The sequence below is a fragment of the Eschrichtius robustus genome, chromosome 17 (genome assembly GCF_028021215.1).
Source record: "Eschrichtius robustus isolate mEscRob2 chromosome 17, mEscRob2.pri, whole genome shotgun sequence".
NCBI lineage: Eukaryota > Metazoa > Chordata > Mammalia > Artiodactyla > Eschrichtiidae > Eschrichtius > Eschrichtius robustus.
The window spans coordinates 13,177,200-13,199,151 of NC_090840.1; the positions used below are offsets into that span (position 1 = coordinate 13,177,200).

At 37.0% G+C, this 21,952-nt stretch overlaps 1 protein-coding gene across 3 annotated transcripts in view; it reads right to left on the reverse strand.

The window, feature by feature from the left end:
• The window catches only part of ARFGEF1 (ARF guanine nucleotide exchange factor 1), a 145,856-nt gene that overhangs the window by 29,169 nt on the left and 94,735 nt on the right, over positions 1–21,952 (reverse strand). For all 3 annotated transcript variants that reach the window (XM_068526260.1, XM_068526261.1, XM_068526263.1), the window contains exons 15-23: positions 18,077–18,188; positions 17,524–17,729; positions 17,121–17,205; positions 14,063–14,234; positions 11,965–12,116; positions 8,041–8,169; positions 6,969–7,127; positions 6,569–6,719; positions 665–755 (exon numbers count right to left, since the gene is read on the reverse strand). In XM_068526260.1, the coding sequence (XP_068382361.1) occupies positions 665–755; positions 6,569–6,719; positions 6,969–7,127; positions 8,041–8,169; positions 11,965–12,116; positions 14,063–14,234; positions 17,121–17,205; positions 17,524–17,729; positions 18,077–18,188 (1,257 nt within the window). The remainder of the gene's footprint in view (positions 1–664; positions 756–6,568; positions 6,720–6,968; positions 7,128–8,040; positions 8,170–11,964; positions 12,117–14,062; positions 14,235–17,120; positions 17,206–17,523; positions 17,730–18,076; positions 18,189–21,952) is intronic.

Here is a 21,952-nt window from a genome sequence, read left to right on the forward strand (position 1 = left end):
TTGGGCATCCATCTGGAAAAAGCTCATCTTCAAAAAAAAAAAAAAAACAACAACACACTAGATATTGTTTTACACACTGGGAATTTTTAAAATCTAGAATAAACTAAATATTCTATAGTAAAATAAACCATAGTATAGATTTTCTTTTAGAAAACAAACTAAAAATGAGGAATATCTGGTCATGTATATAATATACAAATTCTGAAATCCTATTCAAAGAAGTTTATAATGAGAATTGCCAGCAAACCCCTTCCTTTCACCCATAATGCAATCCTATATCATACACTCAAATAGACAAATCATACTCTATTTTCAAATAGGGATAATAAGGGGAGTACATTTTCTATAAAGGAAATTTTAAAAAACTAAAAGGAAAAAAAGAACCGTGTTTTTTCTCATCAAGGTTACAATTTCCCTAATGCCCACTAATGTCTATCACTTAAATTTTCATACTGTTTATCTCCTTCCTATATTCCATGATTTGAAAGCAAAATTATAGGTACTTCATCATTTAAATCACAGCGTATCACAATACAGTCTTATATTACTTAAGAGAAGATGTCCTGGCAATAACGTTTCTCCTTTCACTAACGAGGGGATACACCTAAGTGCTACAGGATTACAACAGTGTCCCTCTGAGAAGGGAGTAAAGCAAGCGCCTTACCTATCTACAGCGACGACGACACTCTGAGAACTGGTCTCTCCAATGGATTCCTGAATACTTGCTATCTGTTTCCAGTCCACATTTCCTCCAACTGCCACACAGCAAAGAGAGGCATTTCAGTTTGAAAAGGATTCAGCGGAAGAGCGCACGTTCAGTTCTAAGACACATTTCTGAAATCAGTTATTTTCCTAATGAAAGAAATCAAGCTTTGGGGGAGCGATTCTTTTGGTATCAGTGACCATTTATCAAGGCCAAAGGTGCTTATTGAGCTATATACTAAGTGGTATACAGACATGGTTAAAGACACAAACTGTGTTTGCAAAGATCACACAAATCAGGGGCACTGAGAATTTTGATCACAAAATTAATGACATGAGGAATAATTTCCCTCACTGTTTAAGAAACACAGCACTAACCCCAGTTCCAAAGATATCTACTAAGGAGGATTCCCAATTCCATGTATCGATAATTAGATCTCCCCTGTAATGCACTCTCCAGTCCTATTTACAAATGTTTACTGGAAATTCTACCAGTATGCTGTAATATCCTCTTATTCAAAAGAATCACGCATCTTTTCCCCCAACATTGGTTCCCTGTGTTAGGTAGCAAAAACAACAATTTCCCCAGTTTTCAAACCCTTAACCTTACAATCATCTTTGATATCCTTCTCTTCCTCCACTTTCACTAAATCTTTCTTTTGGGCTGTTTTTCATATGATTCACTCATTTTCATTCCTACTCGGTTTAGACTGTTGTAATTTCAGGCCTAGATTACTATTACTATATATAACAGTTTCCTCACTGCTTTCCCTTTTGCTGATTTTTCCCCTCTTCAATCTCTCCTTTCTTCTCCTGGAGATTAATTTTCCTCAATCATCACCTTCATTTTGCTTACTATTACTTTCAGGACAAAGTATAAACTTTTCAGCCTAGCGCTTAAGGCAGTTCCCTTCAACAATCTTGCCAATACCTGTCTCTATTCAGGCCATCCCACAACTACCTAAAATTTATCTACCAAGACCCAAATTTGAGTTCTCAATGAAGGATTCCCCTCCACTGTTTCACCTTCCTCTGTAAGTATTTAAGTTTATACTTAAATACTGCTCAAATCAGAATTTCTTCCATTTAGTTTCTTACTTAAATTACTTTAGGTGTGTCACTGTTGCCTTCTCAGCCAGAGAAAAAGTTCCAAGATTAGGAACCAAATCATACACTTTCTTTGTATTCTTCTACTCAATATTAAGTCCAAAGCAGATGCTCAACAAATACTTGTTGACTCCATTGACTAGACACTCAATAAATGACTTTTTGAATGCAAACATAACAGACGATGTTATTTAAACCAGCTGAACTCAAATTCTATTCCAGGAACTGAACAAAGGGAAAAGAATGTGATCCCTGTCCTACAGAATTAACAATTTACCAAGAGAGACAGACTTACAAACAACTTTAATACAATATAACAATTACTTCATGGCTGAAATGAACTAATTACGTATAACACAAGTGTTGTTAAATAGAACTAATTTTGATAGGGGAAGGGAGAATGCGGGTGTTAGCTCATGGAAAGGCTTCACATGATAAAATATTAATTCAAGTTAGGCCTAAAAGGATGATCATGTGGGAAAGAAGGGAGAAAAAGCAATTCAGGAAGAAGGAGCAGCATATATAAAGTAATGGAAGTATGCACGTGCAGGTCATGTTTCAACATACTTGGGTGAAGCCATAATGGAGGATGAGTCTGGCAGGGGACAATGAAGGAGAGAAAGACGAGCAGCAGGAGATGAAGCTGGAAAAACAGACTAGAAATAGAATGTGAAGAACCTTGACTGCCACGTTTAATGCACTACTTTTGAAAACAGGGAACCATTAGACCTTTTAGAAGACTGACATGATCCAATCTATTTTCTGAAAAATAATTCTGGTAATATCTGTAGAACACAGTGAAACAGGCAGAGCTATTGGAGCCATGGAGACAAATTAAGAGTCTATTTCTATAACACAAGTGAACAAGGATGAAAGCCTGAAATAAGTGACAGAGAACTGGGGTGGCAGGGAAATAGTGTCAAGCTACACCTGAGGTATGCAGCACATTACAGGAATTTAATCAAGAAAAATCTGTGAGAAAAAAATAATGCCAGTCACCACATAACTTCGTGTGTCAACTGAATGTCCTTCCTATAGAGATTTCTATACCTTTTATATTTAAATATTGATATAATAATTTGTAATCATTAATAATAAACCTACTTAAAGAATATTTAAAGTGCCTAACAATCCAAGAACCAATTTCATAAATATATAAAATCTTTCAAACATCTGTATAACAGTATAAGTAACAGGCTAATAATTTCAGTTTTACCAAAGAAATTATTCAAAAGCACAAATATTTAGGTTAACTAAGAACAAAGATGTAGGTGCTGTGATATTCACGTAAGATTTATATGATCAACCAACTGAAATTTTAAACTTTAATATATACCATAAAAGAACAGTATGCATATAATTCAAACCTAATAATCATATGCTATATATTCTTTTCTTTCTTTTTTTTATAAATTTATTTATTTATTTTTGGCTGTGTTGCGTCTTCGTTGCTGCGCCCGGGCTTTCTCTAGTTGCGGCGATCGGGGGCTACTCTTCGTTGCGGTGCACGGGCTTCTCATTGCAGTGGCTTCTCTTGTTGCGGAGCACGGGCTCTAGGTGCACAGGCTTCAGTAGTTGTGGCCCATGGGCTCAGCAGTTGTGGCTCACGGGCTCCAGAGCGCAGGCTCAGTAGTTGTGGCGCAGGGGCTTAGTTGCGCTGAGGCACGTGGGATCTTCCCGGGCCAGGGCTCGAACCCGAGTCCCCTGCACTGGCAGGCAGATTCTTAACCACTGTGCCACCAGGGAAGTCCCATGCTGTGTATTCTTAATAACTAAAAGTTTCATGTTTCCAAAGAGTGAAAGTACAGATTTGTATCACAGCAGTAAGAAAGTCAGATAAACATACACTCAGCCCTATTAACTTGGTTACATGAATATTTGGAGTATGGATGCTGTTAATAAAGGAGAATATTATTTTTAAAAAAACATATTATATACAGACTAAACCAGCTCAGTCATCTGTACCACATCCTCTTCTAGCTTCAGTTCTGACCACAGCGTCCTGAAGAAAGGTGACAGGGCACAGCTGGAAGGGTGGACATCTGCCACACTGGGCGAGCTGGGAACTAACCACTGAGGTAAGCTGAAGGGAGGGCTCTGCCCAACAGGGGCCGCGTCAACAGAGCGGCTCCCTCGAGGACACAGATGAAGACCTGAGAGACCTGGTCACTTTGCAGTGAGTGGAGAACGCAGCAGGCTGAAAAGAGAAGTGGACGACACAGGAGGAAGCCTATACAAAGCATGAGCGAGGTGGAAGAGTATGGCTGGTCGCCTGAGTGGCTTGGAAGCTTGGAATTTCTATCTCATTTCCAGATTCCAAGTGTACATTTTAATATAAATTCCCTTTTCCTGAAGGGAGAAGACGGCTCATCCCATCTCCTTGCAACCTAAGCAGCACAGCAGCACAGAGATCAAATTAATTTTAATTCATTTCCAAGTATACCACTAAGCATTACCGGCGATTATTATTTCTCTGGCTTTACTAACACTGATAGAAGATAAAATATTCCACTGGTATATTATTTTTAGTTACTTGCCAAAACTGGGCCCTGGCAACCTCAACTATCTTTGGTTGGGCTTTCCTCCACTCCCTAGGCCTTACCGGGAAAAAAAAAAAGCAGCCTTCAAAAGCTGCTGAATCAATTAATGCACGTCCACTTCACCTGCCTGTAACCACTTTTCATTTGCACCTCGCGCTGCCTGCCGGAGCAGTTACAGTTCTAGCGTTTGCGTCAGACTTCCAGGCCCCATACGTCACCAGCCACGCAGGTGCGCAGGCAGTTCCAAACCCCGCAGCCGGCTCACCAAGTTACCGGGTCTACACTTGCACCTCCCAGAATCACAGAACCTAAGATACACGTGAGGTGAAGGTTGCACCGCTGGCTGCCACAGCTGGATTACCACTGGGAACTAACTGTTCCAGTCCAACCTGAAGCCACAACATGGTCCTCGTCTTTACTTCCTTCTCTATGGATTGTTTTTCAAGCTTGAAATTCTTCTAAATTTCCTAAGAATTTTTATTGCAAGCAACAACAGAGAAATCACTAAATCATAAAAGGATAGAAATGTCCAGAAGTACAATGTTACAGTACAAAGCCTCAAAAGGTAAATGGTGGGACTTCCCCACTGGCACAGTGGTTAAGAATCCGCCTGCCAATGCAGGGGACACAGGTTCGATCCCTGGTGCGGGAATATCCCACATGCCCTGGAGCAACTAAGCCCGTGTGCCACAACTACTGAGGCTGTGCTCTAGAGCCCGCACGCCACAACTACTGAAGCCTGTGTGGTCTGGGGCCCGCGTACCACAACTACTGAGCCTGCGTGCTGCAATTACTGAAGCCCGTGCCCCTAGAGCCCGTGCTCCGCACCAAGAGAAGCCACTGCAAATGAGAAGCCCGCACACGGCAACAAAGAGTAGCCTCCGCTCGCCGCAACTAGAGAAAGCCCGGGCGCAGCAACGAAGACCCAACGCAGCCAAAAATAATAAAATTATTTAAAAAACAAAAAGGTAAATGGTAAATATTCTTAGATCTCAGGTTTATTCCTTCTTGTTCTCTTTAAGTCATGCCTCTAGATTTCTTGGTTGGAAGTGAGGTAGGGAGGATGGATAAAGAATAATCCAGAAACAATTAATATACCAGCCACTGTACTAAGTCCACTTATATATATTTTTATTTAATCCTGACAACTCTGTAAGTAGATATTACCATTAGTTTGCAAAAGAGGAACCTGAAGCTCAGAGAATTAAAGTAACTTGCACACAGTAAAGAAGAAATATGGAAGAATTCAAACCCAGAAGTACGGTATTCAAAGTGAAAGACAGTCTAAACTTGGCTTCTTCCCTGGTAGAACTCTTCCCATTTATGACTAAAAATGTGTCGTTTTTGGTTCTTCTGTACCCATTTTTGCTAATACCTTCCTTTTTTTCTACTGGGTTAAATCTGGAAGCTCCTGGCTATACTGAGTTCGTGGGGAACCATGGGAAAGTTTCCACACTGGCATAAGAGTTTGGTTATGTCTGCACAGTGCCTTTAAAAAAATATGAATATGAATGCTTTCTCCAGTTGCCCCAACTATTTATCATCTTAAGCCTTCACTCATATATGTTATCTGCTTAGTCTTAAAAGCTGGTAATTTTTTAATATATATATATTTTCAGATTAGTTTCCATTACAGGTTATTACAAATATTAAATATAGTTCCTTGCACTATGCAGCAAATCCCTGTTGCTTATCTATTTTATGTACAGTAGTTTGTATCTGTTAATCCCATATTCCTAATTTATCCCTTCCCCCCTCCCTATTCCCTTTGGTAAACATAAATTTGTTTTCTATGTCTGTGAGTCTGTTTCTGTTTTGCATACAGATTCATTTGTATTATCTTTTAGATTCCACATGTGATACCATATAATATTTGTCTTTCTCTGACTTACTTCACTAAATATAATATTCTCAGTCCATTCATGATGCTGCAAATGGCAATATTTCATTCTTTTTTAGGTAAAAGCTGGTAATTTTAAACTGCACCTTTCTCCCACCCCCAACTGTGAGATTATGACTAACGGTCACTTAATATTGGAAACTAGACTGGGCAAAAAAGACTTACAATGTCACCTTGCTTTCCCCTCACATAAGGTTAGTCAAAGGGCATTTTATCCTATCCCTCTAATTCTGTTTTATTGCCACAATAAAGTTACGTATATTGAGCAAGTTAAAAATAAATTTTGATACTTCATAAAAATAATTCAAAAAATTCTCACCTAGCCCTAGACCCACAAATTCATCAGGAGCCTGATCTTTTGTTCCAGTAAGAGATCCTTCTCTGCCTCGCACTGTTCCAGAAATGTACCGAGGTTTCACTCCAGTTCCTATAAGTTGTGCAAGCTCCAACTGACTGATGCACTTCAGAATCTTAATTACAAAAAGGAAAAAAATTTAAATTCCATGTTACAAATGTTCTCAAAAATATTTAAATGTACGCAGTCACGATTTAAACATAGGCTACATTATAAATCATTATAAAAAGCTAAATGTACTTACCCTGAATGTACTAAATTAATTTTCTCCCCAAACACTTAAGCATGTCAGTGATATACTGTTTAGCATGAGCTCATTTTATAAACCAGATTGCAAAGCTGAAAATAAAGGAAGTGCTTATACCTCATGCCATGAATTTCCTAGATAATTTCCATCTGTATGAGCCACTGTGATAAGTGTTTTAATTGTGTCAATGTTCTTCTGTTTCATTTCGGTAATCCCAGAACTCACTGTAAGTAAGGTAAATCTTGCGAGCGCCTGGACATATGCATCTCTTTCCAGCTATGAAAAAGAGAAAAAGCAAACTTACATGGTTGTAAACACAACAGGGTAATCCCTAGATCCCTACTGACAAACTGTTTACTTGTTTAGTAAGTTTTTAACTAAGTCATGAATTACATATAATACCTCAAACTGTAGTTTTTTTAATTTTAAGATGAACGAAGCAGAAAAGGATGAATTTCTAAAACTGAAAGGCAATGGAGGTGTCAAATCAAGAAAGATTTTAGTGACAATAATTCATATATATAGTAAAAAAAACATTCATTGAACATTTATGGTTCAAATGACTGTGTGAACTAGCAGAAACCTGACTTATAAATTTGCTCATTTTTTCTCTACAGCTAGACTGTGCTTTTTAAGCTATAACATTCATAATTAAATGTGAAATGGGTTTTTAAAAAGAAAGCAGGCAAGCATTGGTTAAAATTTATTCTCAGACAAAGCATATAAATTACTAGAAGGAACTGTCTTCATAAAAATTATGTTCTAGATACATGGGTCTCTTAAAGATAACTTGTTCTTAGGATAGGTAAAGTTATAAAGTAATATATATATAAATATATAAAATGTGAAAAACATATGATTCAATAACTAAAAGCATGCAACACAGATAAGATATTCAAATTGCAATATAGGAATTCAAACTCTTGGAAACTTTGTACATAGCTAATATTCTACAGAGAAAAAAACTGCAAACCAAAGTTATTATAACGAATTTTAGACACATCAATGAAGAACTACCCTGTTCCGTCACAGCTTCTTGGAAATGTAAACATTAAGACTCATTTAAATTCCATTATAAACTTGAAATTCATTTTTAATAATTTCAACACAAGAAATAATTTAAACTGTAGTAATGACAAAAGTAATTTATGTTTTCCAGACTGGCTACAAAGGCAAAATTCTTTGTTACCTGAATGCTGAAAATGCATGCAATTCTGATTGCACATCTTATACCTTCCAGGCAAAGAGAGGCTACTTCAGTATCATCACAGTCTTGTAGACCCACACTGAATGCAGCCAGAAAAGGGGTCCAAGCCAACTAGAAAAATTAAAAATTTGAAATACATCACAAACATCAAGTGATAATTAAACTTTATGATAATACTACATTAACATTTCTCAGATTTCAGGCAATTTGAGGAAGTTCTGAAAAAAAAGCAATGAGTTTCTTGGAAAGCTTGGAAAGTTACCTGGAAAGCTTTCTTAGACAAAGGAGAAACTATACAGTGCCGCTTGGGCTTAAATAAGTGGGAGAGCAAAATTGTAAATTTGGGAGAGGACACTAGGCATATTTTAAGCACAGCATCTATAAATTATTCACGTTAATGAAAAATGGGAATAGTCAATACTCATAAATTATATTAATTTTACCCCTGACTTCAGAACTCCTCTCCCTCTGTAAGCTGTGTCTCTTGCAATATTTCATGGACTAATTTCATTTCCAAGAAAATCCTTTTAACCATTTTCCACTTGTAACAGTTACATTACTCTCTTTTCTTTAAGCCTGCTCCGTGGACAACATTTAGCCTTATTTTTTTTTTTTTTGGTAGTCAAATATGTTACTTTGAAACATGAGTGATATCTCTGGTTCCTAGTTGGACAATATTTTAAAATACAGTTCAATAAAATACATCTTGATTACAGACTATGAAAGCCAACAAACACTAAATTTTAACAGAACTGAATACCTTGTGAAACTGTAATGTAAAATAAACAAAAAAAGAGAGCTACCTTTGACTACTGAAAATCCTCATATCAAAACATATGTGTATATACTGGTGTGTGCATAACTTTGAAGTGTCTGATACAAGAGTATTCGCTGCTTTTAATAGGTCAAAATGAAGCAAAACTATATATCCGTATAGCCATACAGATGAAAAATGTTTATACCAGTGTGGCACAGAAATGATAACTGGAATTTTTTAAAGATGTAAAACAATTTTAGCACTATTAAGAAAAACAGAATCACCCAAAGCTTTGCTTATAATGTCAGAAAGTTTAGAAGCACAAGTGTAATTCCTAAACAGAGGAACATAAGCCACAGTACCTAACTTCCAGTCCTAGCCTTGTTGTTTATTTAACCTCTTTTTTTCTGAACCTCATGTCCTCCCCTTTGATACCTGGCCTGCCACTATAGAGAGACGCTGTGGGAAGCACAGGAAGTGCAGTACTTTTAAAATACAAAGCACCACATTAAAGTAATAAATTACACATCCTATTGTAAGTGAAGAAACAGCACATCTATTTGGAAACCTGTGTAATATTTTATACAAGGAGAAGTATAAGGTTCTTAAGCCTGTGACAAAAGGTTCAACCCCACTGCAAATTAAAGACAATGACTTGTCTTATCAAATTATACCTAAATAACATCCAGAGGACAGTGAAACCGTCCCCTCAAATGTATAAATCTCTACAGAATACAATCTGGCAATATGTAAAAAGGTTCTTAATAAGGTTTTCATCCCTTAATATTATATCACATTCTAGGAATCTCTCATTTATTCCCTTTACTCAGCCAATGCTTATTTACTGAGCACTAACTACAAGCCAGGAATTGTGCTAGACATTGGGAAAAGTCAACAGAACAGATGTAGTCCCTTGCCTCATGGAGCTTAAAGTCTAGTAAAGAGATAGACATTCAGTTTTAAAATAAATAAATGTATAAATACATACTGTTATAAATACAATGAAGGAAGAGTATAGCATGTTATGAAAAGGGACCTAATTTAGATTAGAGGGGCCAGGGCAGAACTCTCTGAGAAAGTAACATTTAAAGTAGAAACTACTCAGGCAAAGAAGGAAAAAGCATCCTAGACAAAGGACACAGCTTGTATGAATGCTCTGAAGAGAAAATAATTTAGGACAGTCTAGAAATGGAAAGAATACCAGTGTGACTGCAGCACAGCAAGAGACAAGAACCCTAGTGATGAGGTTGAAGGCAGGTGGAGCTAGACCACACACGGTCTACAGACCCTTGGGATGTGTTAGGTTTCCTCACAGTTGCAAAGTCAGTGAATGGCTTTAAGGAAGAAGGTGACAGTTCATTTTGTATTTTAAACATTCTGGCCTCTGTAAGTGGGTAAGAGAAGCACAAAAGTAGACATAAGGACACCAGTCAGGAGGATGATACAGCGACCAGAGTGAGAAATGAAGGTAACTGGAGACGGTAATGACGGTAGAAATGGCAGTCAGAGGAAAGGTTCTTAATTCTAGCTTAGAGGATTAGTTTAAATAAAGGATAACTAATCCAGAGAATAGATCATAAAAGCTATTTATGAAGAATTTTTAATGATATGGGGAAACACTTATGTGAGAAACAGCAAGATACAAAATTCTATACATAGTAGGATCACAACTGTTTAAGATAAATAGTATGCAAACATATTAACAGAAATTTTTTCTGAGTGGTACAATTATGGCTGGATCCTTATTCTTTTTGTTTTTTCATCCTCCACCTCCCGTCTACCAAAAACATTTGAAAAGAAAAACAAAATAAAGGTATAAGATTATTCAAAACAAAACAAAAATCTGCTTTGTAATTTATTTCATAATAAAGAGAAAGTATATGTCACATTTTGACAGCATTTTCTGCATTACGCCAAAGGAAGGCCAGTTCTACTCCACTGTTCCTTCTAGCGTTACCTCCCCAGCAGCCCCACTCGCGTCCTGTAACTCTCCATCAACTTTTAGGAAGATCACTATCACATAGACCTTGAAGTAGGGGTAGAACTGTAAAATTTTAGAGCTGAAATCTTGTAGTCATCTTTTACTACCCATACACATATGTAGTTATGAATGAGAACTCGAATTATAATCTTCAACCTCCACAGACCATCTAACCACTCTGTGTCACAAACAGAAATGTACTTAACCCATTTTTCCTTCTCAAACTTGACTAGACTCCCCTCCACTTCCCTACAATTCTTATGATGCACTGCTTACTCCTTCCGGAATTTGAAGAAAGGATAGAAAAAAAAAAAGAATAGGAAAATGAAGAGTGAATGGGAAATCAAATTTTAAAGAAGCAGTAAGAATCATTCTTACTAGATCTATAAACATAAGAAAGCTCCCTTTTGGTCCTGACTCTACTTTCTGGGCCCCAGGAATACTCAGAACCCTCAGCTTAGTTCCTGGGCCAGAGCACTGAAAGAGAGTAGGAGGCTCAAGATCACTTTGAGATTTCAGGGAACTCCAAAGCTCTAAATAGAACTCAGAGGAAACCAGGCCAAGGCTTAATTCTCCAAAAATCTTTCTGTTCTTAAGATCACACGCCTATTAATTGCTAATCAGGCATACCTTTTCTCATTCTCTTCAAGAAAAATTTTATATTTGCGATCTCCTATATAATATGACTTTCACTTCTGGGTGTATACTAATGGGCTATATCACTGTATTTCCTTAACTTAAGAATATGCTGAACAGGACTTCCCTGGTGGCGCAGTGGTTAAGAATCCACCTGCCAATGCAGGGGACACGGGTTTGAGCCCTGATCCGGGAAGATCCCACAAGCCACAGGGCAACTAAGCCCATGCGCCACAACTACTGAGTCTGCGCTCTAGAACCCGTGAGCCACAACTACTGAGCCCGCGTGCTGCACCTACTGAAGCCCGTGCACCTAAAGCCCATGCTCCGCAACAAGAGAACCCACCGCAATGAGAAGCCTGTACACCACAACAAAGAGTAGCCCCCACTCGCTGCAACTAGAGAAAACCTGCGCACAGCAATGAGGGCCCAACGCAGCCAAAAAATAAAATAAATAAAAAAAAAAGAATATGCTGAACAGCAGTATATATAAATATATATACTGCAAGCAAAAGTTATTAGTAACTCTTACCTTAAACATAGGTCTCACGTGCTCCAAATGTGTCGCACTTGTGAAAGGTGCTTGAACGTGGCTCACGGCCTCCATGAGTGCTTTAGCTGTCTTGGCCATCTGTTCCATTTCTAAGTTATACAGAAGTCTTCTTTGTTTTTCGCTGGCTACACCTGAAACAACAAACACTATTAGCATTTAAAATATAAAGCCTTTAAGAATGCTATTTTGATGTTTTAGTATAAAATAATAAGCACTACCAGTTAATACTAATTCAAAATAGTCCTAAGAAGCCAGACACAAAAGGTCACATAATGTATGATTCCATTTAGATGAACTATCCAGAGTAGGTAAATCCAGAGAAGCAGAAAGCAGACTGGTAACAGCCAGGGGCTGAGGAAAGGTAGGGAACATGGAAAAACTGCTTAATGGATACGTGGTTTTATTTTGGGGTGATGAAATGTTTTGGAACTATATAGAGGTGGCAGTTACACAACACTGTGAATGTACTAAATACTACTAATTGTTCACTTCAAAATGGTTAATTTTACGTTATATGAATTTCAAAAATGAAAGAAAAAAATATCCTGAACTAGGAGGCAGGGATACATGGAAAATCTATGAAAAGGGAAGAGAGGAGGTACAAATCTGTCACAATGAAAGTACTAGGGAGACAGCCCAAACATGGGCTAGAAGAGAAGAGAGGTAAAAGGCAGCGGTATCCTCACATGACACAGGCTTGAATGATCTCCTGAGCTGACAAGAAAACAGTGGCCCTAACACTTGGGATGATTTTAGAATTTCAGCACACCACCACCTCCTTCCCATACCCCACACTGCTCAGTGATTTCCTACCACCATATAGAGAAGAGGCCAGAGAACGAGGGGTATGAAGATGTTACTATACGGGTGTGGGGAAGAAAGTGAAATCAGATAATTGGCACCTACTTAGGTGTGAAAATGAAGTCTTGATCAATATACTTAATTTCTTAAGTAGAAGCAAGTAAACTACCAAGTAAACTGCTGACTGGTGCTGGACTGCAGTAAGAGCCAAGGATGCCGAGTTCAAGATCTGGCTTTGCCACTCTTTGGGTTTTAGGTCTAGAGAATTAATGAAAGTTTTTACATTGCACTCAGCTCATAGATTCTATGATTCTAAGTTTCCTAACCTCTCTGTACTTGTTTCCTCTTCTATAAAATGAGGGAGAACTTACTAAAATTCCTTAGAATCATTCCCTATATTCCCCAAATATAAGGCCATTTATACTCCACCATTCCTTCTAACATTATCTCCATAGCCTCTGACTCTCATCTGATAATTCTTCATCAACTTCTAGAAATACACATATCACACAGGCCTTTTTGATTCTCTCCTGTTGATAGAACTTTGGTACTGCAATCTGTTCTTTTAGATGAAGCTTGAGATTCCACTTCGAAGCGGAAGTTGCTCAGAAAGGCAGGAGTTCTCTTTCCATATTATATTACTGAGCCACTACCCTCACCTCATTCCTGCAGTCAGATTTTAGCTCTAATTTAATCACCACCATCTGTATGCACAGAACGTCGAGAATGGAGCCAGGCCCCCCGCTGGCTCCTGATGCTGGTCAGACCTGGGAATGCCACGGCGCTGTAACTTGTGGTGCATCTGAAGTAGTGAGTTCCAACCCCCACGAGCTCCCCCATGACCCTAACCTTCCCCATCTCCTTGAATCACCCCTACTTCCAGCTTCTGTTTATGTGTAATGATAGGTGAACCAATGGAAATAAGTTGCTTGCAGATGACAAGGAGGCAGTAAGAAAGAATGAGAGCTGAAGTCTGACTGCTGGGGTTGCCTAACCAATCTCCCTGATCTCCAAATATGTGCTGAGATTAACTGCTAAATGGACAAGTGTGTATTAAATGCACACTAATCCATGCATATTATGTAGCACTTTCCATTTATCATCGGTCAGTGCTATCTTTCTTCAGGATACGGGAAAAAACACAATCAGATCAGCAAACTGTGTATTATAATACTTTTCAGTAGAATAATACTTGATCTACTCTAAGTAAAACACTTTTCAAGAACCCATATTTTTCCTCCGAAACAATCAGGATTCAGTTGATTTGGACACTTACTTTGTTTACTTGATTTTGTAGGGATTGTTAGTTCTTTTGTTTCTTTCATTGATATCTTTTTTCCAGCTATTTCATTATAGATGGCTGATAGATACTCTTCAGGAAGATCTTTACTGTCATTGATACCTCTATTCATCTTAATGTACTGTTCCTTTGTCATTTTATTTTTAACCTAGAAATGAAAAACCATTATAATTCCTAAAAATTAACAGAAAAATACTCATATAAGAGAATTTATAAATACTTTGAGGAGTAGAAAGTGGAAAATACTCAACAAAGCAGACATTAAAATGAAAAAAGGAAGTCACAGAAAATAAGGACAATGTAGGAAAGACCCATCCTGGCAATACACTAATTCACTTTGCTCTGAGGAGCACGTGAGTAATTTGTAATAAGAAAACAGGGAGACTGAATAATGAAATTCTTTGCTTTTGCCCGAGGTTTAAGAGCTCTAGTCAGAGTCTTTAAAAAAGGACCATGACAATTATTAGACACTTATGTTATCAAAAAGATTCAAATCTTAGTTCAGAAGAACATAAATGTGTTTGCTAATGATTTAAAAACGGATTTTATGTAACAGTGGATGCAAGAATAACAAGAGCTGAAATTTATTTAAAATCAGATAGCAATCTCACTGACTCATCATGGCAACTGAATATTAGGTGATCTGGGCAAAGTATCCTTGGAACATTTTGTCTTGTTTAAGAGTATGCTGAGCAGGAACATCTTACTGCACACCTCGATAAGTCTTTGGAGTACAAATCTGTAGTACGTAAGATGGTAGCCCTGTCGCCAAACTTGGGAACTAGCACAGACAAAGTGTTTATGCTTTTATATCCCTGAAAACCCAGATGGATAAAACCTGTAAGTCATATGATGTCTCTGAAGATACATTTACTTAATTAAATATATTCCTACCACTTTCCATGAAGAATTTAAGGCACCTCTAAAGATAAGGGTCCTGTAAATTTACAAGAAGGTACATAGAATAACAATCAAGTAAGTCATCAGAAGTTCGCAAAAATAACTACAGAGAAACCAGAATGTCCAGAGGATATAACTGGGATACAAACATTTATTTAGTTCTGACTACACTGCAAACAGATCTTTCCAGTATGTCAGAAAGGGTGAGAGGAGCACTTTTCCTACAAAAAAGTAAAAATATTACCATAAAAGTTTCCAAATGTAATTTATTATTACTCAAGGGAAAAAAGCTCTAACATACTAAAACTTTGAAAACTTATCTTGAGTCATGGCACTTAAAAAACATTAAAAGAAAGCCATTTCACCTGAAGTTCTAATGAATACTAAAAAAGCAATGACCCAGGGATACCAACATAAAAGACCACACAAGTGCTGCCAATAAGAGGCTAAAAGAAGATTAACATCACTGGAAATTTTGAACATGGTATAATGTCTTAGCATCATGCCAATGAGAGACAAAGACAAGCCCTGGAAGAAAATCTGAAGTAGCAGCAAAGTATATTTGTGCATCTGGGCTGGGAGGTAGGGGTAGGAGCTCCAAGCACGTTGGAGAAGAGATTACATTAATTGCAGATACACAAAATAAAAATACACTGCTCAAACAGAAGACTTCTGCCACAGTGGGATTCTGGAAGTAGTGTAAAACATAATCCTACTTTTCTTCTCCTGCTTATCTTTTATGGAACATTTTACTCTTGACTTTTATTCTCATGTGCTTAAATTAAGCTGTGCCTAATTAAGTTTTAGTGCTTAAATCACTTAAAGCCAATTGTTACTACTGATGAAGATTATAATAAACAAAAAAACTAAACATGCTCTAAATGTATTTCAAAAATTAAAAAAAATTGTCTCACACTATATATAAAGTAGTTAACTATAAATATTCTAGGTGAAAAAGGAACACAAATGACTTGTTAAATTAACCTATATTTTAACTCTGAAAACAACTAGGAATGAGGAGAATTAGTTTTAAGGAATTCCTTTAAAGTTACCCGTGTTCTTTAAAAATGACATCATTTGTTATAGTTCATATAGCCCTGCATCATAAATCATATAAGGTCCTAATTATGGGTTCAATTTTCTAACAGTCCACTTAACTTCACAGGAACTCACAAGCTGCTTAAAACTTTATAATTTTTAAACTCATAAGCTGTTTTAAACCTTATAGTTTTTCCAGTACATCTCAGATTAGTAATAAGTATATAGTGTATTTCTCATCATAAGAGTAATACATATCATTAGAAACCTATCCGTAAGAAGTACTAAGAAATTCTTGCAAATAGGTTTATTCATAAAGATAATTTTCCTCAAGTTTTTGGAAACTAAGCATAAAATATCTAAAACTTTAAAAATAATGTTTTTGTTATTGAATATCAGAAATCAAGTGACAGTTCCTTAATATTTAAAGTAAAGGAATTACAATTTAATGAAGCAAATGAAATTTAAACACTTCCTGGATGTCTGGTATTTTAAAATTATGGTTAATTTTTAGGTGTAATGGTACTGTGGTTACGTTTAAATACAGCATTTCTCTTTCAGATATATATACTGAAATAAATACAGATGAAATGATATGATACATGAGATTTGCTCCAAAATGACCTGGGGGAGAAAAGGGATATATATAGAACAAGACTGGCCATAAGGTGGGAACTGTGGAAGCTGGGTGATAAGCACACGAAGGACCCACTATACTAAATGCTCTGTTATTTAAGTTTGAAATGTTAAAACAAACAAACAAAAAAAAGATGGTTTATATGATGTTTTTCCATGTTGTAATAAACACAGGCAGAAGAGCTATAAGCACCTTCTTAGATTAAAATTTACCTGAAGTTTTATACAGCTGTCAATCATGAGAAAGACAAATACAGATTTTACGGATATCTAAAAGTCTAATTAGAATTACTACCAGAAACTGCATTTGTAAAATGTACACTACACCAAATTAAATACCCCAATTTGGTGACTGGTTTAACTAAGTTAAGATTAAAATTTCAACTCTTACTTACTGAATTCAAAACAATTTATTTAATTTGTACTATTTATTGTAAAACTGGCTTGGAAGAAGACATACCTGTGGGCTGTGAAGATCTGTGGTGAGCATGATAATTGAATAAGCCAGAACATACGCAGTATCTGCACTAGCAAAAAGGGTTTGTCTGCAAAAATAAATGTTTCGTGTTATGAACTTTTACTGTTTACAGTTAGCATTTAAATAACTCACCTCAAACCCCATATCACTTTTAGTTTTCTCTTTCAGGATTTATGTTCTATCTCACACTATAATTTTTTATGGAACTGTCTCATCACTTCCAGATCGTATATAATATAATAATAACTTATAATATATAATAACTTATAACTTACAATATATAAGTTCCCTGGGGCAGGGGATTATGAATCACCCGATGCTCCCCAGAAGCGGGTCTTGGATATAGTCAGCAACCAATAAGTACTTGAATCTGAATCCTGCTTACCCTTGGTTGCATTCTAGGTATCTTGCAGCAAACTTTTCCATCAATCGATCAATTTTCTGAGCTTCCCCTGGAAGACGGAATCCTTCCAGAAACATACGAAGGGCTGAAACAAAATCCTTTCCTGAAAAGTCATGTTGGTCCACATATGCATACATGACTTCTTTGTTAAATTTATCATTATCTCCCAGGAATTCACCCACTTGAGTCTAAAGAACAAAAGATAGAAATTGATATCCTAATAGACTGTTACATTTCCTACACAGCCAATTTTTTAAAAAGCAGAAAAAGTCCATAAGATCCACAGGTTTTAACCACAGGGTTAATTAACTATTTCAAACGTGAAGTTAAAAGTTAAACATACTAAATGTATTTAAAAAAAAAAAAAATCAAGATATTCTTTTGAGTATAGAGAATAAAAAAGCAAAATTAAGAATAGCTAGCTTATTTTTACATACTTAGGAGGGCATCTTAAAGGGGCAATAATATGTATTATTATTAACTTAAAAAAGAATTTTATAGAAAAAGTTAGAATGAAATAACATGGTGTTCTTACAGAGTCTAATCTTTCCTCCTGATGTAAGAATTGGGCAATATCTTCAGGTGTAGTGCCAAGCATCCCTTGTTCTTGGAGGTACTGTATTCCTCTCTTTGGTTTCTTAGTAAATCTAGATGATGTTAAAGTTAAAAGGAACATTAGAAATAGAAAACCATTTGTATTCTCTGAAAAGATCTAAAACTACAGTGAATTAACTTTGTAGCACTTAGAAAACAGAAGTTTACTTAAAATAATCAATGCATTATTATTGTACAAAATGTACAAAAAATAATATACTATGCAAAGTTTTCTTTGAAAAGGATCTCAAATGGAAGGTGACCTTTATCACTGATATGGATCATTTCACAGATTATGTGAGATAATGCCATGTAGTAGATGAACTTTGAGTAAGGATATGGATACTAAATCTCTCATACTTTTAATATATATATTCTCCTTAGTGCTCAAGTAATCTTGGCTCATTCTCCTTATATCCATTGATTAATTCTAAGTTTCCTGCTTTTAAAATACAGAACTTGAATTCTGGTGACTGTTTTAACCACAACCTGATGGCATCATTTCCTTTATAAAAAAAAAAGTATTTATATACCCAGTGTTTTCAAAATAAGGTCCACACTGATTGGACTGACACACAAAACCTTTCTCAACATGGCTCATTTCTTGAACATATTTAAAACAGAAACGGACTCATAGACTTAGAGAATGAACTTATGGTTACCCTGTGGGGGGGAAGGGTGGAGGGAAGGGATAGTTAGGGAGTTTGGGATTGACATGTACACACTGCTATATTTAAAAAGGATAACCAACAAGGACCTACTGTATAGCACAGGGAACTCTGTTCAATGTTATGTGGCAGCCTGGATGGGAGGGGAGTTTGGGGGAGAATGGATACATGTATATGCATGTCTGAGTCGCTCTGCTGTGCACCTGAAACTATCACAACATTGTTAATTGGTTATACTCCACTATAAAGTAAAAAGTTTAAATAAAAAAAATATAGTTCATTTCTCTCTCATTTACTCCTACATATCCCTTTCCCATTCTCTAAACATAAAGGATTTGCAGCGTCTATTTCCTCTATGTGCCCTTTCCCTGCTTCACTCACTGGGGAATTCTCCTCCATGCTTGAAGATCCAATTCAAATGTCACCTCTTTCTTTCCAAATCATTTACTTTCTACTTTTATTGTTCCAATAATTAGTTTGGTACCTCATCACCATCACCTGGGTATTGCAAGAGTTCTTAACTGGTCTCCCTGTCTCTCGTTTTGCTCACATTACAATCCATCCTTCAGGCTGCTGGCAAAGTCATCTTTCCAAAACAGAATCTAATGCTGCTGTTCCTCTGCTTAAAATCCTTCAACAGTATGCCAATGCCAAGAACAAGACAAAACCTCCTTTACACAGAGAATGAGGCCCCTGTAATCTGGATCCAACTTGATGCTCTCATCTCACCTCCTACTTCTACCCGTCTCCCCCGCCCCTGCCACACTGAATAGTAATAGTCCTCAAATGTTCTCCCTTTCCTCTGTGCTGCTGCACATGCCATTCTCTTTGTCTGAAATGTCCTTCCCTGCTCTGTCCTCCTCATGATTCCCCTGTCAAGTCCTAATTAAACCGCTGCCACGTACATAAATTAAAGTCAAGCATTTTTCCCTGAGATAAACACAATCTCTGCTCTCTAGAAGCTCTCACTCTAATGGAAGAAAAATTTAAAAATTATAACAGTAAAATTATTTTAAATTTTTTATAAACTAAAAAAATATATAATAGTAAAGATGCAACCAATAATGCATCCACAAAGTGAGAAGACAGCACAGCAGAGGAAATGTCTAATTAACAGAGATGATCATGATCTATTTCCTGGGAAGGTGACTGTGGAACTGAGCTTTTAAGAATGATTACATCTTCTATAAACAGTCAGAAAAAACATCCCGGACAGAGAGGAAGAGGTCATACTAATACACGAGGGCATAAAGCAGCATCATATTATAATAAGTAGCTCTGCATTGTTGGAAAAATGAGGTGAAATAAAGAAACGGCAGATGATCTAGCTTAGAGTCCAGCAGATTTAAATCATGACGGGTATTATATGCTATTACAAGAAGCTGTGGCTTTATCCTCTAAGAGGAAGAGAGGGGAGAAACAGAAGCAGACTTTCATTCAAGAAAGATTACTCCAGCTAAGTGTAAGAAAAGACTAGAGAATAAATAAGACCAAAGAAAGGCAAGCCAATTAAAAGAGTATACTAGTAAAGGCACCAAATGGTGACAGTTTGACTTGAGCGAACAACTGGGAGACAAAGAGAATAAATTGCAGAGATATTCAGGAAGTAGGATCAGCTGGATTTAGTGACAAATTAGATCTAATGAGGAAATCTAAGGCAATTCCCGGGATTCTGGCTCATAAACTTAGTAGCGTGCTGGGGTTACTAGCCTGAATGGGAAACACAGAAACAACAGGGTTTTCTGTTTGTCTTTTGTTTCGGGTTGTACTGGGGAGTTGATTATGGAGACTGATAAATTTGGTTGTGGACATGCTGAGTGTGAGAAGCTATGCAATGTCCAGGGGAGATGTCCAACAGGCAATTACAGATGAGTCTGGAGTTCACTGGAGTTTTTATGTTAAAAATAACACTTGGGAACTGTGAGATGTTACCATATAGTAGCTGAAGTCATGAGAAAGAACATGATCATGTAGAAACTACAAAGAAAAGGGCTGAGGGACAGACCCTGGAAATGTTGAGATGTATGCCCAGGATGAAGAGCCCATAACAAGACTGAGATGGCATGGTCAGAGGTAGGAGAGAAGGACAGAGTGGTGTCATGAAAGGAACAGTCGCGGAAGGGTATCCTGGGAGCACAGCATTCTCATCAAAGTGTGAAGCAGAAAGCCAGCCGCGTGGCACTGCAGGAACTGGAATGGCACTCCAGAGGAACAGTGGAGGCAGGGAGACGTCTGCCCTGGGGCCCTGGGAGGACTCCCTCTCACTCCTAAGTACTTCGAATTGAGCGGTCCTACCTCGGCAGCACTCTGTACAACACTCCATTATGGACTTCACACAGTACTATTAAAAAATATATTTTGCCCATACTTAGACTGTAATCTTGAATATAAGGACCAGTACCTTCATGATTCTTGGCACACAGTCCCAAGTACCAAACATGTGTTTGCTGAGTGACCAGCAGAATTTCAAAATGAGTATCTGTTTGCACATACTAGACGTTGAGACCCCCAAAACAAGGGCTGTTCCACTCATCAGGTTTCCCCAGCACTTTGCATAATGTCTGGAACAGATGGGACTTTGATAAATACTGACTGAACAGCTAGAATAAATGAAGTATTGATGGCTATTTCCTGAGGCTATTTTTAAGATTTTATAATTTTATGACAATGAATATGTGTACATTTTATCAACTTTTTTTCTTTTACATTATCAGTGAAAAAGGGCACCAAAAACCACTGCTTAAGACTCAGGAAGAAATGCTTTACAGCAGAATTAGCAAGCCAAGTAAACATATAAGAGAATTTTTTTTTAACAGTTTAGATTCATGGAGAAAGGCCAGCAAGTTCAGTTTTCCTCACAGCATCTCTTTGAAAGAAGAGGGGGCAGTAAGAGGAAGGAAAGCAGCACGGTATGATTCAGACAGGAAAAAGTCCAGGAGCAGGATGATGGCACACAACTTACTAGGAAAACTGATTTCACAAGATCAGGGTCTGGTAGAGTACCCAAGTTTAAAAAGGAGGTTATCACCTTATTGACATATAAAAATTCAATCAATAACGATAAATCAATAACAAGAGTAGCACATTTGTAACTGAAGTGGAGAAAATACAAAACCTATAAAGGGGCAACACGAGCAGGAGAAGTTCCA